This window comes from Globicephala melas, chromosome 1, assembly GCF_963455315.2.
Source record: "Globicephala melas chromosome 1, mGloMel1.2, whole genome shotgun sequence".
In the NCBI taxonomy this organism is placed as follows: Eukaryota; Metazoa; Chordata; class Mammalia; order Artiodactyla; family Delphinidae; genus Globicephala; species Globicephala melas.
This window is the reverse complement of record NC_083314.1, coordinates 890,730-902,867: the sequence shown is the minus strand read 5'-3', so window position 1 is coordinate 902,867 and position 12,138 is coordinate 890,730. Positions and strand designations below refer to the sequence as shown.

Here is a 12,138-nt window from a genome sequence, read left to right as displayed (position 1 = left end):
TTATCACACCCCCACGTTCAGACCCCCAGCCGCCCCACAGGTGGGCCTGCGACACTGTGACCGGGGCTTTGCTCCCGCTCCAAGGGGAGACCTGCCTGGAGCCAGTTCTCTGCAGGAGCCACGTCACCTCCTCTGGATCTAGAGGCAAAGCCGCAAACTTCTCCAGACATTTTAGGGGAGAAACCAGATGGTGGGCGCTGACAGCCCCAGCTGGCTGGGTCTGGAGCTAATCATTGATATGCTCGTTAGGGTGTATCAGTGGCCCCCGAGACACAGGCGAACTGGACTGGTCAGGCTAAAAATGTCAGCCTGTGATCTCAGGTCCCTGGAGAGCCATTTAAGAGAGGATCCAGAGAAAGAAGAAAAATGGAACAAGTTAAAAATGAGTCCTTGAGTCTCGTTCTGTGCAGAACAAACAGGGGGAAATACGGCAGTGACGTCTCCCAGCGCTGGGGTCGTAGGGTACAAACTTGTGGACCGATTTCAGTGGCTGTTTACAGAAACTGGAAAAAAGGAGTCACCGCCAAGTCTCTCTCCATCTGGGGATCTGGACACAAAATCATATTTTCCAGCAGTCTCCGAAGAGCACAGATGAATAAATAACTTCTGCAGGTCCAGTCAAGCAGGACGAGAATGGTATTTGCAAACTATTCATCCTCTGTTCATTCAACGTTCAGATGTGTTCTGAGCCGGGCCCTGCACTCACTGCTGGGGAGCGGGGCTGGGTGAGGGTCAGGCCTCGCCCTCTAGACGTGTGGGGAAACACGGGCACAGGCGATGCGGGAACACCGCGTTCCACGTGTGCGTGTGGACAGTCGTGTCACGGCTGTCACCGGAGCCGAGCCTCCAGGGAGGAGGATTATCCGGGCTGGCAGGTCAGCACAGGCACAGAGGAAGGAGAGGAAGCCCCTTTGTGGGCCACCGTCAGGCGTAGACGTGGCAAAGGGTGAAAGTCAAGGGGACGAGCATTAGTAGCCGGGAGTCAGGGAGGTGCTGGCTTGCCCAGCGCGCCCTGGGCCGCCAAGGAGTGTGGGTTGGTGGTGGAAGCCGTGCGGAGCAAGGGGGTCTCACGCAGGACAGTGTTGGGGTCGAGATTGCATTCAATGATAAGGCGCTGGCAGCTCGGGGAGGATGGATTCCACGGGCAGAGGAGGGGGTGGGCGGCGAGGTCATGACGCGCGATCTGAGCGACTGGGGAGGTGGACCGGAGGGGAGGACAGCGCACCAGGGTTCTGTCGCCAAGAGAAGCCGGGACACGGGCAGGGGGGCTAGGCAGCCCTCCTGCTCACCAAACTACAGAGGAGGAGGAGAGGCGGGCCCGGGCTGGGGCGATGGTTCATTTATTTTTGGACTAGTTGAACCTGAGACACTCGAGGAGCACAAGAGGCAAGTGAATGCTCTAGACTCAGAATGGAGATCTAGGCCAGAGGGAGTGGGCGGGCACAGGGGCTGCGGCCAGAGCCCTGGCCACAGCGGTGTCTGGACACCAGGGGAAGATGGGGAGGGAGCAGCTGCGGAGGGAAGGAAACCAGCGCGTTGGTCAGGATGCCAGGGACTGAGGTGGCGTCGGATGGCGCAGAGGAGGCACGCGGGACGAGGACTAAAAAGCCAGCCCCCAAGGCTGTCAGTGCAGGGGCCAGGGAGCTGCAGTGAGATGGTGACTGTGGGGCTGCTTCCCGCAGTTTTGTTGTGAAGGAGGAGAGATGGGGCCGGAGAGAGAGCAGGGAGGCAGGCTGAGGAGAGACGGGCAGAGACAGACACGGACAGACAGACATAGAGAGACACAGAGAGACAGAGAGACACAGCGGGAGGGACAGAGACAGAGAGACACAGAGGAAGGGACGCAGACACAGACAGACAGACACAGAGAGACAGAGACACAGAGGGAGGGACAGAGACAGAGAGACACAGAGGGTGGGACAGAGACAGAGACAGAGAGATACAGAGGAAAGGACACAGACAGACAGACACAGAGAGAGGGACAGAGACAGACAGAGACAGAGAGAGAGACACACAGAGGGAGGGACATAGACAGAGAGACAGAGACAGAGGGAAACAGAGGGAGGGACAGAGACACAGAGAGACAGAGAGACACAGAGAGACACAGAGAGAGACAGAGACAGAGAGAGACTGACTGAGAGAAAACCGGTGTTTAAGGGAGCAAAGGTTGCAGAGGACACAGGAGAGAACAGGATCCGAACAGTGCCTGGTCCAGAGGAGGGCCGTCTTTTCCGTGCTGAGATGGGAGGGAAGGGGGAAGATTACATACATGGACGCCTACACGTTTTCAGGTAGCAGAAGAGGAATTTGAAGGTATTCCCACCCGAAGCCTTCAAGGTTCTCAGTGAAACCTGGCGCCAGGTCATCCGCTGAGGGTGAGAAGAGAGCTGGGACAAGAGGGTTCCTAGAGGAAGGCTGGCTTCTGGAAGAAGAGGGGGATGTGCGGAGGTTTTCTGGGCAGCCTGAGGCCTGGCCGCGGCAACGACGACGTACCCGCCACGTCATTCTCTCCAGGTCTGGGGAGCAGCTGTGGGGCGGGGCACATATGCCAGGGGGTTAGTCTCCTGCCGGCCCAGTGACGAAGGTGGGGGCCGAAGCATGAGAACCGAGGGTAATGCTGAGAATGACCGAGTAAGATAGAAGCTAAAGGGGAAAATAAGCAAAACCGGAAAGCCTCCAAACACTGATGAGAAGTCTGTCCACGCTGGGGCCAAGGATGGAAGGGGCCACCGTTTCTGGGAAAGTTATAGTCTGGGGGTGGAGAGACCCGACCCGGGCCTCACTGCGGCACCCAGGTCTGAACAGAGTGACTGGTGGGCGTGTGGGAGGGCAGGATGTGTCCCAGGACGTGAAGGCAGGCGGTTGCCCTCAAGGATGGGCCCCAGGAGAAATGACGGACGGTGGCTATCACTGACTTAAATGCCTACTGTTTGCAAATTGCTATGTTAGACATGCTGCAAACTTGTGAGCCCCACCCTCACAGAGACTCCAAATTAGATAGGATCACCTCTATTCACAGGCAAAGAAATGGGAACTTCATTCTGCGTTTTCTGTGTGGCAGCAATGCCACTCACAGGCACATCCCCAACAGAAATGAAATCGTAAGTGCACCCAAAAATGGACAAAAGCGTTCCTAACAGCATGCTTTGTAATATCCCCCAAACTGGAAACAACCCATATGTCTACTAACAGTGAAACGATAAATAAATTATGGCATATTTATACAAGGGGTCACCACATAGCGGTGCAAGTAAACAACAAACAAAGCTACGGACGACATGGATGTATCTCACAAACATAAAGACGCGGGACAGGACACACGCTGTGTGACTCTAAATACATGATTTTAAACGGGCGAGCTAAGCCTGGGGTTAGAAGCCAGGGCTGGGCTCCCGTGGGGACGGACGGGAGGGGCGACGGGGAGGACGCCTGGGGTGATGCCGTCAACGCACTGGTTCTGGTTCACTTTGTGGGAATTTGCGAAAGTCTGTATTTGTGTTTTGTACACTTTTCTGCATGTGTTTTATATTTCAATAAAGACGTGCGCTAGAGAAAGCATCCACTCTTGTCAATGAGACACAGGTAAGACACTGAAGAATAAGATGAAAGACGGTAAACCTGGAGAACGTTCGGAGCTCATCTGAGGCTGCGCGGCTGCTGAACCCTCTGGCCGGGAAAGGAGCCCGGGGCCCCTGCTTGGCCTGCAGCCCAGGGCTCGTCCCACCGCCAGCCATGCCGAGAGGCCCGGAGCCCCCCACCTCCCGCTGGGCACGAGGGCCTTGGGGACAGAGGATCAGTGCCCCGGAGTGACAGTCTACTGGGTCTTGGAACAGCTCTGGCAGCTGTTGAAGGTGATGTTCAAGGCCGGGTTTCATGTCTGGGGCGTCTCGTGTGTCCCTACCTCACCAGGAAGCACTGAGCATTTCTCTTGGGACCTGAGGCATAACCTCTGACCTCTGACCCCAGCCTCCCAGCTTCTCCCCTTCAATGCACCCCCGCTTGGCGGGGCGTGTCTTCCCAGAGCAGCCCGGGTACCTGGCCCCACGTGAGAGGCCAAGCTCCCCTCCCCCTCCCCCTCCCCCGACTCGCCTTCCTGACGCATCATGCCCCCCTCCGCGCCCCGCCCCAGTGTGGGAGGTGAGGCCCCACCGTAGTGCGTCCCGCCATCAAGGTCTCCCTCTCTACGGACCCTCCCCAGCAGCACCGAACACGCTGTCATAGCCCATCTTTTAAAACTCCTCCCGTGATCCGTGTTTACCTCCAGCTGCTCCCCACTAGAACAAAATGCAGAAAACACAGAGAGCCGTGTCTGTGTGCTCCATCTGCCGGCCCCGCCATCCTCCTCGAGTCTTAACCTTCCAGAATCTCTCAGCAGGAACAGACGTGGCGGCCCCCCCCCACATGAGCCCCTTTCACCTGCTTCTAAGAAACGGCTCCGAGCCTCCGCCCTCCTCCCCAGCCTCCTTCAGGGCTCCTCCCCCTTCTCCAGCGCCTGAAGTGTGGGAGGGACGGAGACTGGTCCTCGGCCCTGGCTCTTCACCCACACTCGCTCCCCAAGTGCCTCTTCCAGGCTCGGGGTTTGCAGCATCACCTCCACACTTCGGGCTCCCAAATGGGCTCTCGCCGCTGAGCTCCAGACTCGCACCTGCGACCCAGCGCTCCCCGTGGGGCTGCTAAGCTCCACGAGCATTCTGCATCTGCTCAAATCCCCTGCTCACGTCAGCGAGCGGCGCCAGATATACCCGCAGGTCAGGCAGGACGGCTCACCTCACTCCTCTCTTTCCCCCAAAACGTCAGCCAGGCCTGGCTGTGCTGCTGTGAAGTATCTCCCGAATCTGACCACCTCTCCATCCTGCCCTCCTGCCTCTGTGCGTCCGACCGCTGGCAGAGCAATGGGTCCGCGCATTCTATTTTATTTTTCATGGAAAGGCATTTTATTTTAAATATAGCAGTGTGTACATTTCCTTTTGAAAACGGAGGTCAGACCACATCTCTCCCCTGCTCAAAACCCTCCAATGCCATCCCACCCTGCTTGGAATAAAACTCCAAGCTCCCACGGCTGCCCTGTAAGGCCCCACATCACCTGAACCCCGCCCCGTATAACTTGAACCCGCCCCGTATCACCTGAACCCGCCCTGCATCACCTGAACCCCGCCCCACATCACCTGAACCCTCCCCATATCACCTGAACCCGCCCCGCATCACCTGAACCCGCCCCATATCACCTGAACCCCGCCCCGTATCACCTGAACCCGCCCCCGTATCACCTGAACCCCCGCTCCGTATCACCTGAACCCGCCCCGCCTCACCTGAACCCACCCTGCTTCACCTGAACCCAGCCTACTCCTGGCCTCATCCCCGTTCGACTGCTCCAGTTACAGGGCCTGGCTCGCCCTCTGACAGGCTACACCTGCTAGCACCACAGGCCTTGTGTTTGCTGTTCCTTCTAGAGCGTCCCGTGGCCGATCCCTCAGTCCATCCCAGACCTGCTCCCACGTCGCCTCTGGGCAGTGTCTTCCCTGACCCCTGGTAGGAATCTCCCCCCACCAAGACTATTGGTTGTATACTCTTTCCTGAAACTAGGTTATTCTTCTTTGTAACAAACAGATGTTACCTGTGATGTGTGTATATGGTCTCTACGAGTATCATCTGTCTCACCCACTAGAATGTGAGCTCAGGGCCAAGGGCCTCTCTGTCTTACTACTGTCTCCTAGCGTTTAGAAATTGCCTGTTGGGAACTCACAAAATAGCTGGAGAATCAATGATTTAGTGGAATCCGCCTCCCTACTTAGAAACACAAACATGATCCGTGAACCCTGCCTAAAAAGAGTGAAGGCGGGACAGGGCTCAAGGCCCCACCTCCAGGCCCCCAGCCCCCAGCCTGCCAAGCGCCTTCTCTCTTTTGGCCTCGCCGCAGGGCAGGGCATGCAGGATCCTAGTTCCCTGACCAAGGATTGAACCTGTGCCCCGAGCAGTGGAAGCTCGGAGTCTTAACTGCCGGACCTTCAGGGTCAGGGAAATCTCCCCGCCACAGGCCTTCCGTGCGCTTGCCTAAACCTCACAACTGCCCTATGGTGGGCTTTACTTCCATCTTGTGGATGGGCATCTTGGGCTCCGAAAGGCAAAGGGACGGGGTCTGAATCCAGGTCCAGCTGCCTCTGGAGACCCTGTTCTGACCTCCAGACTCGCTACCTTCTGCGCCAGGGATGTTCTACTTTTCAGGTCAGGACGGGGTCCCGCTGGCACTGATGCAACAGCCTGAAGGGGCTGTGGACCCTCCTGGGGGAGGCAAGAGGGGGGTGGGAGGGAGAGGGCGCGGGGCAGGAGGCCGTTCTATTCCTAGCTGTTTGTAAACGGCCTCCGGACAACCAGCTGGTCTTCTCTGCCGGGGACCCCAGAGACCAGGAGGGTTCACAGGCCCGAGACCTCCCCCATCTCCCTTCCCCCAGCAGCGTCCAGCCCGGAGCCTCAGCCCTTGAGCCTGGGGGTAAAATAATTAGGCAGAGGCTAGAAGAAACCAGGCCACGGGATGGGGGTGGGGCAGGAAGTAATTAAACTCCCCCTGCCTCCCTCTTTACTGAGCTCCCGGCCACTCTCCGCGCGTCCATCCAGTCCTCACTCCCACCGGCAGTAGTTTTTAACCTCATGAGAGATTAAGAAGATTTGGCGAATACCCAGGCATGAAGTCTGCAGGATTCAGGGAGAGGAGGGCAAGGTCCCTGTGCCACTTTCAGCACCTGGTCCAATTCAACCTCACAGTAACCCTCCAAGGTCACCTGACAGGTAGCGTGGTCGACTCAGGAAGCCACGTTAATGAGGCCTTTGGCCCAGATGGTCCTCAGCGCCGTGAGTGTGCTTCCTTCCTGAGGGGACTCACTGAGTTCTCGAGCTCGTAAGGGACAGGAGCTGGGTCACACCTGGACACCTCGGGCTCCAGACACCGGGGGCTCCCCCCACCCCCGTGTCCTGGGCCAGCAAACTGTGGGGGGACAGACCCGTCTTCCTTCTCCCGTTATGCCAGGAGAGGCCTGGTAAACAAGCTCAGGCTGGTCTGGAAAGGCTATTCCTGTTTATCCGACTTGGCAGGCATCGAATATCAACTACCCCCCCACCCCAGATGTCTGACACAGATGCTCGTCTCTTGGGTGGAGGGAGAGGCTGATGGGAGCAGATGGTGGGTGCGGGCTCTGGCCCCACCCTGGCCCCTTCCTGCCTCAGCCTGGGGACCCCGAGCCCCCAGCCTACCCGATCTGGTAGCAACCTCCCCTTGGTCAGTGGGATGCTCATCCCAGCCCCGCTCACCTGCATCCCCCAGCACTGCTGCACTTTCTGCGTGTTCGGGTCTCCATGGTCCTGCCTCCCTGTCCGCCCGGCCCATCCATCCACCCTGCTGCCTCGCTGAGGAGAAGGCAAGCGCCCAGGGGCAGCCCAAGGGTGGCAGCAGGAGCTTCACTTGCTGAAAATTCATCAAACTGAACATTCTATGCATACAGAAGAACCTATATAATACGTGATTAAGAGCAGCAACTAAGACAAACACACGTGGATCCCACCACCTAGTTTAAGAAGTGCGCTTGGGCTTCCCTGGTGGCGCAGTGGTTGAGAGTCCGCCTGCCGATGCAGGGGACACGGGCTCGTGCCCCGGTCCGGGAAGATCCCACATGCCGCGGAGCGGCTGGGCCTGTGAGCCATGGCCGCTGGGCCTGCGCGTCTGGAGCCTGTGCTCCGCAACGGGAGAGACCACAACAGTGACAGGCCCGCGTACCACAAAAAAAAAAAAAAAAAAAGTGTGCTTTTTCACACTCCGGTTGGACAGAGGCAGCTTTCAGATCCAGGGTGGGATTCTGAGCTGGCCGGGCCATCGCCGGTGCCCGCTGGTGCCTCCCCATCACGTCTCCTGCCCCTCCGCCCGGCCTCCGGGGCTATTCTGGTTGTGTACCCATTGGGGTTAATCTCCTTAAGCAAGGAGCCATGCCGCCCAGTGCACACGGCAAAGGGCAATGGGACCTGCTGCTGCTGCTGGGCTCTTCCGCTTTCCCGTCGCTGCGGGGAGACCACGGATGCTGGGCTGGGAGCTGAGGCTGCGGGGGCAGGGGCCACAGGGAGCTCAGAGGCCTTTTGGGCCCAGCAGCTACTGGCTCATGGAGGTTCTCGAGTTTTCCCCGAGGGAGAACCCAGAAGGGCGTCCTCCACCCTGGCTGAGCTGCCCTTGCTCCTGCCTGGGCGCAGGTGCTAATCCCAGCCCCCGGCAGGCCAGGGAGGAGGACGGAGAGGCAGGCGGGAGGCCTTCTTTCCCACTTGGGAAGGAAAGAGAACACACGGCTGACCCGCTGGGATCCGGTTCCTGAAACCTGAGCCACGACGACGGTTTCACTGAACCCTTGGCCACACACCTGCCAGGGCCGTCTTCCACCTGGGCGGGAGGACCGGGATGACACACACTGGCCGAGGGCTCTGCCTCTTTACAGGGAGGGAGGGGAGCCAGGGATCAGCTCTGTCAAGCCCACCCTGACCCCCTGCTCACCAGGCCGAGCTAGCACGTGATCCCCAGAACCACACCAGCTGCACAAGAAAGCAGACTCGGCAACAATGTGACGGGAGGACAGGATGGGCCGGGGTGGGGCTGGCACAAGTGGCGTTGGAGGCCTCAGACCAGGCAAGGTGCCTGACACTGCCAGGGGCAGGGAAAGGCAGGGAAGACTCCCCGGAGGAAGTGGTACCTGAGACCCAAGGACAGATAGGAGCTGACCTGGAGGAAGCAGGGGGTGGGGAAGAAGCAAAGCGAGGTCCCTTCCACAGCGAGACCCACCCAGTCTGCATATGAACCTTGGGGACCCCGCCCCAGGAAGAGCCAGAGTGTAGCACCCACACTGGGCCCGCCTTCCACTCTTGTCTCTACGTATTAAATACAAAACCCACACTGGGCCCGCCTTCCACTCTTGTCTCTATGTATTAAATACAAAAACAAACAGCATTTTACTATGGAAGATCTGAAACATATACACAGAAGTAGAGAGATGAGCATAATAGCACAGTGCGGACTCACCACCAGCTTCAACACATCAGCAACTGTCTACCAGCGGACAGTCTCATGTCATCTATACCCTGCCCACTCCCCCCGGCCGCAGTACTTTAAAGCAAATTCCCTAATCCTAGCAGGGTTTTTCCCATAAGTGTTTTAGTGTCCGCATCTAAAAGATAAGGATCCTTTAACAAGTATGCCCACGGGCTTCCCTGGTGGCGCAGTGGTTAAGAATCCGCTTGCCAATACAGGGGACACGGGTTCAAGCCCTGGTCCGGGAAGAGCCCACATGCTGTGCAGCAACTAAGCCCGTGGGCCACAACAACTGAGCCTGCGCTCTAGAGCCCTCGAGCCACAACTACTGAGCCCACGTGCCGCAACTACTGAAGCCCGCACGCCTAGAGCCTGTGCTCCGCAACAAGAGAAGCCACAACAATGAGAAGCCCAAGGATCGCAACGAACAGTAGCCCCCACTCGCCGCAACTAGAGAAAGCCCGCGCGCAGCAACGAAGACCCAACGCAGCCAAAATAAATAAATTAATTAAATAAATACAAAAAAAGACAAAAGTGCGCCCACAACACCGTCATCAAGTCAGGCGACGCCGGCTCCTTACTCTCTGCTTAGAGGCAGCTCCGGCACCGCCCTCCCAGCCCCTTGGCTCCTGGGCTTCTTGACCCAGACAGCCGACACGCTGGAGCTGCAGTTTTGCCTTCGAACCAGCCCGATGGAGTCGATGAGGTGGATGTTCCAGCCTCTCTGTGGGGATGAGGCGACCAAGGCAGGTCACAGTGCGGGACTCTGGTCCTCAGACCACGTGTTCCAAAGCAGAGCTCGTACCAGGCTCGAGTTCTGCTAAGGGTGCTGACAAAGCTGCGTCCCCGGGTTTGTGCCCCCTCCCCAGGTGACACAGGTGACTCTGCCCACGGCCCGGGAGCCACCGAGCTGCATGGGCCCCCGGCCTGGGGGAGGAAGCGGTGTGGGGTGTGGAGGACCGACAGCCTCCCTCCAAGGGAAAAGGCCTAGGGGTGCCTTCCCCACAGGCGTCATGTGTCCCCTGACTCGGACTCTGCCTGCGAGACAAGTGTCCACCTGGTGCTAACCGGCCGGCTGGGAGCGAGGCCTGTGAGGGTGAGCCCCTCACATGCTCTGCGGCCTGAACGCCTTGCTTTGGGATCAGGAGTGTTTCCTGCTTGTGTTTCACCTCCGGGGACCTTCGCAGCTGTGGGCTCAGAGCGTGGGGACTGGGTGCCAGGGGTCCAGTGGGGCGTTGACAGAGGTGCCACCCCGCCGGGAGCGCCTTGCTTCCTTCCGTGCGTCCCAGCAGCAAGTCCCCGCATCCTCTCATTTCCCACCGAGGCGGTAGTATCTACCCAGCGCGTCGGAGCTGCACCTGGACCTTGCCCACAGGATAATAAACGGTAACTGACCAAAAATGCTACCGCTATGTTAGTTCCCGGTGCACAGCAGAGTGATTTGATAGTTCTGTGTGTTACGAAATGACCCCTACCCTACCAGGGTTTTGGCAAAGCTTTAAACGCAGGCCGGGGTGGCAGGGGCAGGCCGGGCGCCAGCCCCCCACTTGCCCCAGCCTCTGCCCCTCTGCTGTTGCTTCCCAACCTCGAGGGGCCACGCGTGCCCACCGGCGGGCGCTGCGGTTAGTGTCCCCGCCGGACGCCTCGCAGGAGTTTCAGGTGATGGCGCACAGGGAGGTGGCTGGCGAGGTCCAGGCGGGGGGGTGGGGAGGCGGCACACAGCAGAGCAGTCTCCCCAGCAGACACTCCTGACCTGGAGGAAGGGTGTCTGCGGAGTCGTCCTCCGGCCGAGGCCAGGCTCCTTTGCCCCAAGAAAACCCACATATGAGCGCACGGCAGAAACCCGGGAAAGCCCAGAAAGCCGCTTTGCTTAAGCCCATCCTAGATGTGCGCAGACGCTTCCCCAGCGGTCACCCCTGCCCCTCCTCTGTCCCCTCCTGGTGGCAAAACACCTGGTGGCTGGGAAAGAGCTTCATCCCCCAGCCAAGGGGCCTTACCCCCAAAAGGGGGCCTGCTCCCTCAAGAGGCTCCTCCAGAAAGTGCAGACCCCACCTCCCCCGGGAATGAGACGGATGGGAGCTGTGGGTGAAGGTGCAGACCCCACCTCCCCTGGAAATGAGATGGACGGGAGCTGTGGGTGAAGGTGCAGACCTTGGCCTGTCTCCACTGCCCTGGGAAGCCCATCTGACCAGCTGCCTCACACGGTCCACATGCCACGAGATGCCCAGAGGCCTTGAAAGCGAGCTGTTCTCCACAAGGACTGGACTGCAAGCCCAGTCTCCCTTCCTGCCAGGAGGGTGGGATGAATGGGAAGGAAAAAAGCCAGGTGTGGGCGTCCGGGTGGAGTCAACCCGACAGTGACCACCCCAAGGGCGTCCCCTCCAGCTCCCAAGTTGCTAGCAGCCCCGCGTGATACGTGGGTGCAGGTCCCCCCGACACATCCGACCTCTGCTTCATGAGACGGCAAATAGGGGTAAGGGGCTCACACGGCCAGTTCAGGGGATGACAATCGGTTCTGAAACATTGAATCCTTTGCCAGCGAGAACTCTTCTTCTAAGGAAAGAGCATCCTCATCGCGCGTCGGGGTCTCCCCCTCTCCCTCCCTCCCCTCCCCCTCTTCTCCCTTCCCCCTCCCCCCCCCCCCGCCCCACTCACATCTATGGACATCTCCCTCTGGATAAGCTTCTTGGTCTCCTTCTCGCAGAAGTTGAGCATGGCTTCCCGGTTGTACACGCCCGTGGACGACTTCTCCGTCTGGTTCCTCTGGCGCAGCCCCACGGGGACGCTCCCGTCTGGGTCCACCACGTCCAGCTCCTTCTCCAGCTCCGCCATCTCCTCAGGAGACAGGGTGGACAGCAGGCTGTCGATGTCGGGGTCCTCGCTCACCTGCCGGCGATACTTGGCTACCTTGGACATCTTGGCAAAGTGGGCTGCTGCTCTCGTGAGGGCTGCGGGGAGGTCCTGGTGGGCCGGGACGGGGTGCGAGCCGATCTGGACAGAGCAGACCCCCAGCTGGTCGAGGACCTCGGCTCCCCTGCCCTGCCTGCTGCAGGTGCCCAAGTGTGAACGGGGGGCAGCAGCCT

General features: G+C 59.2%; 1 protein-coding gene across 1 annotated transcript in view; it reads right to left on the bottom strand.

Annotated features, from left to right (window-relative positions):
* The window catches only part of LMOD1 (leiomodin 1), a 32,562-nt gene extending 20,424 nt beyond the window's left edge, over positions 1-12,138 (bottom strand). Inside the window, exon 1 of the mRNA XM_070046900.1 lies at positions 11,711-12,138. Coding sequence (XP_069903001.1) covers positions 11,711-11,971 — 261 coding nt within the window. The 5' untranslated portion in view covers positions 11,972-12,138. The remainder of the gene's footprint in view (positions 1-11,710) is intronic.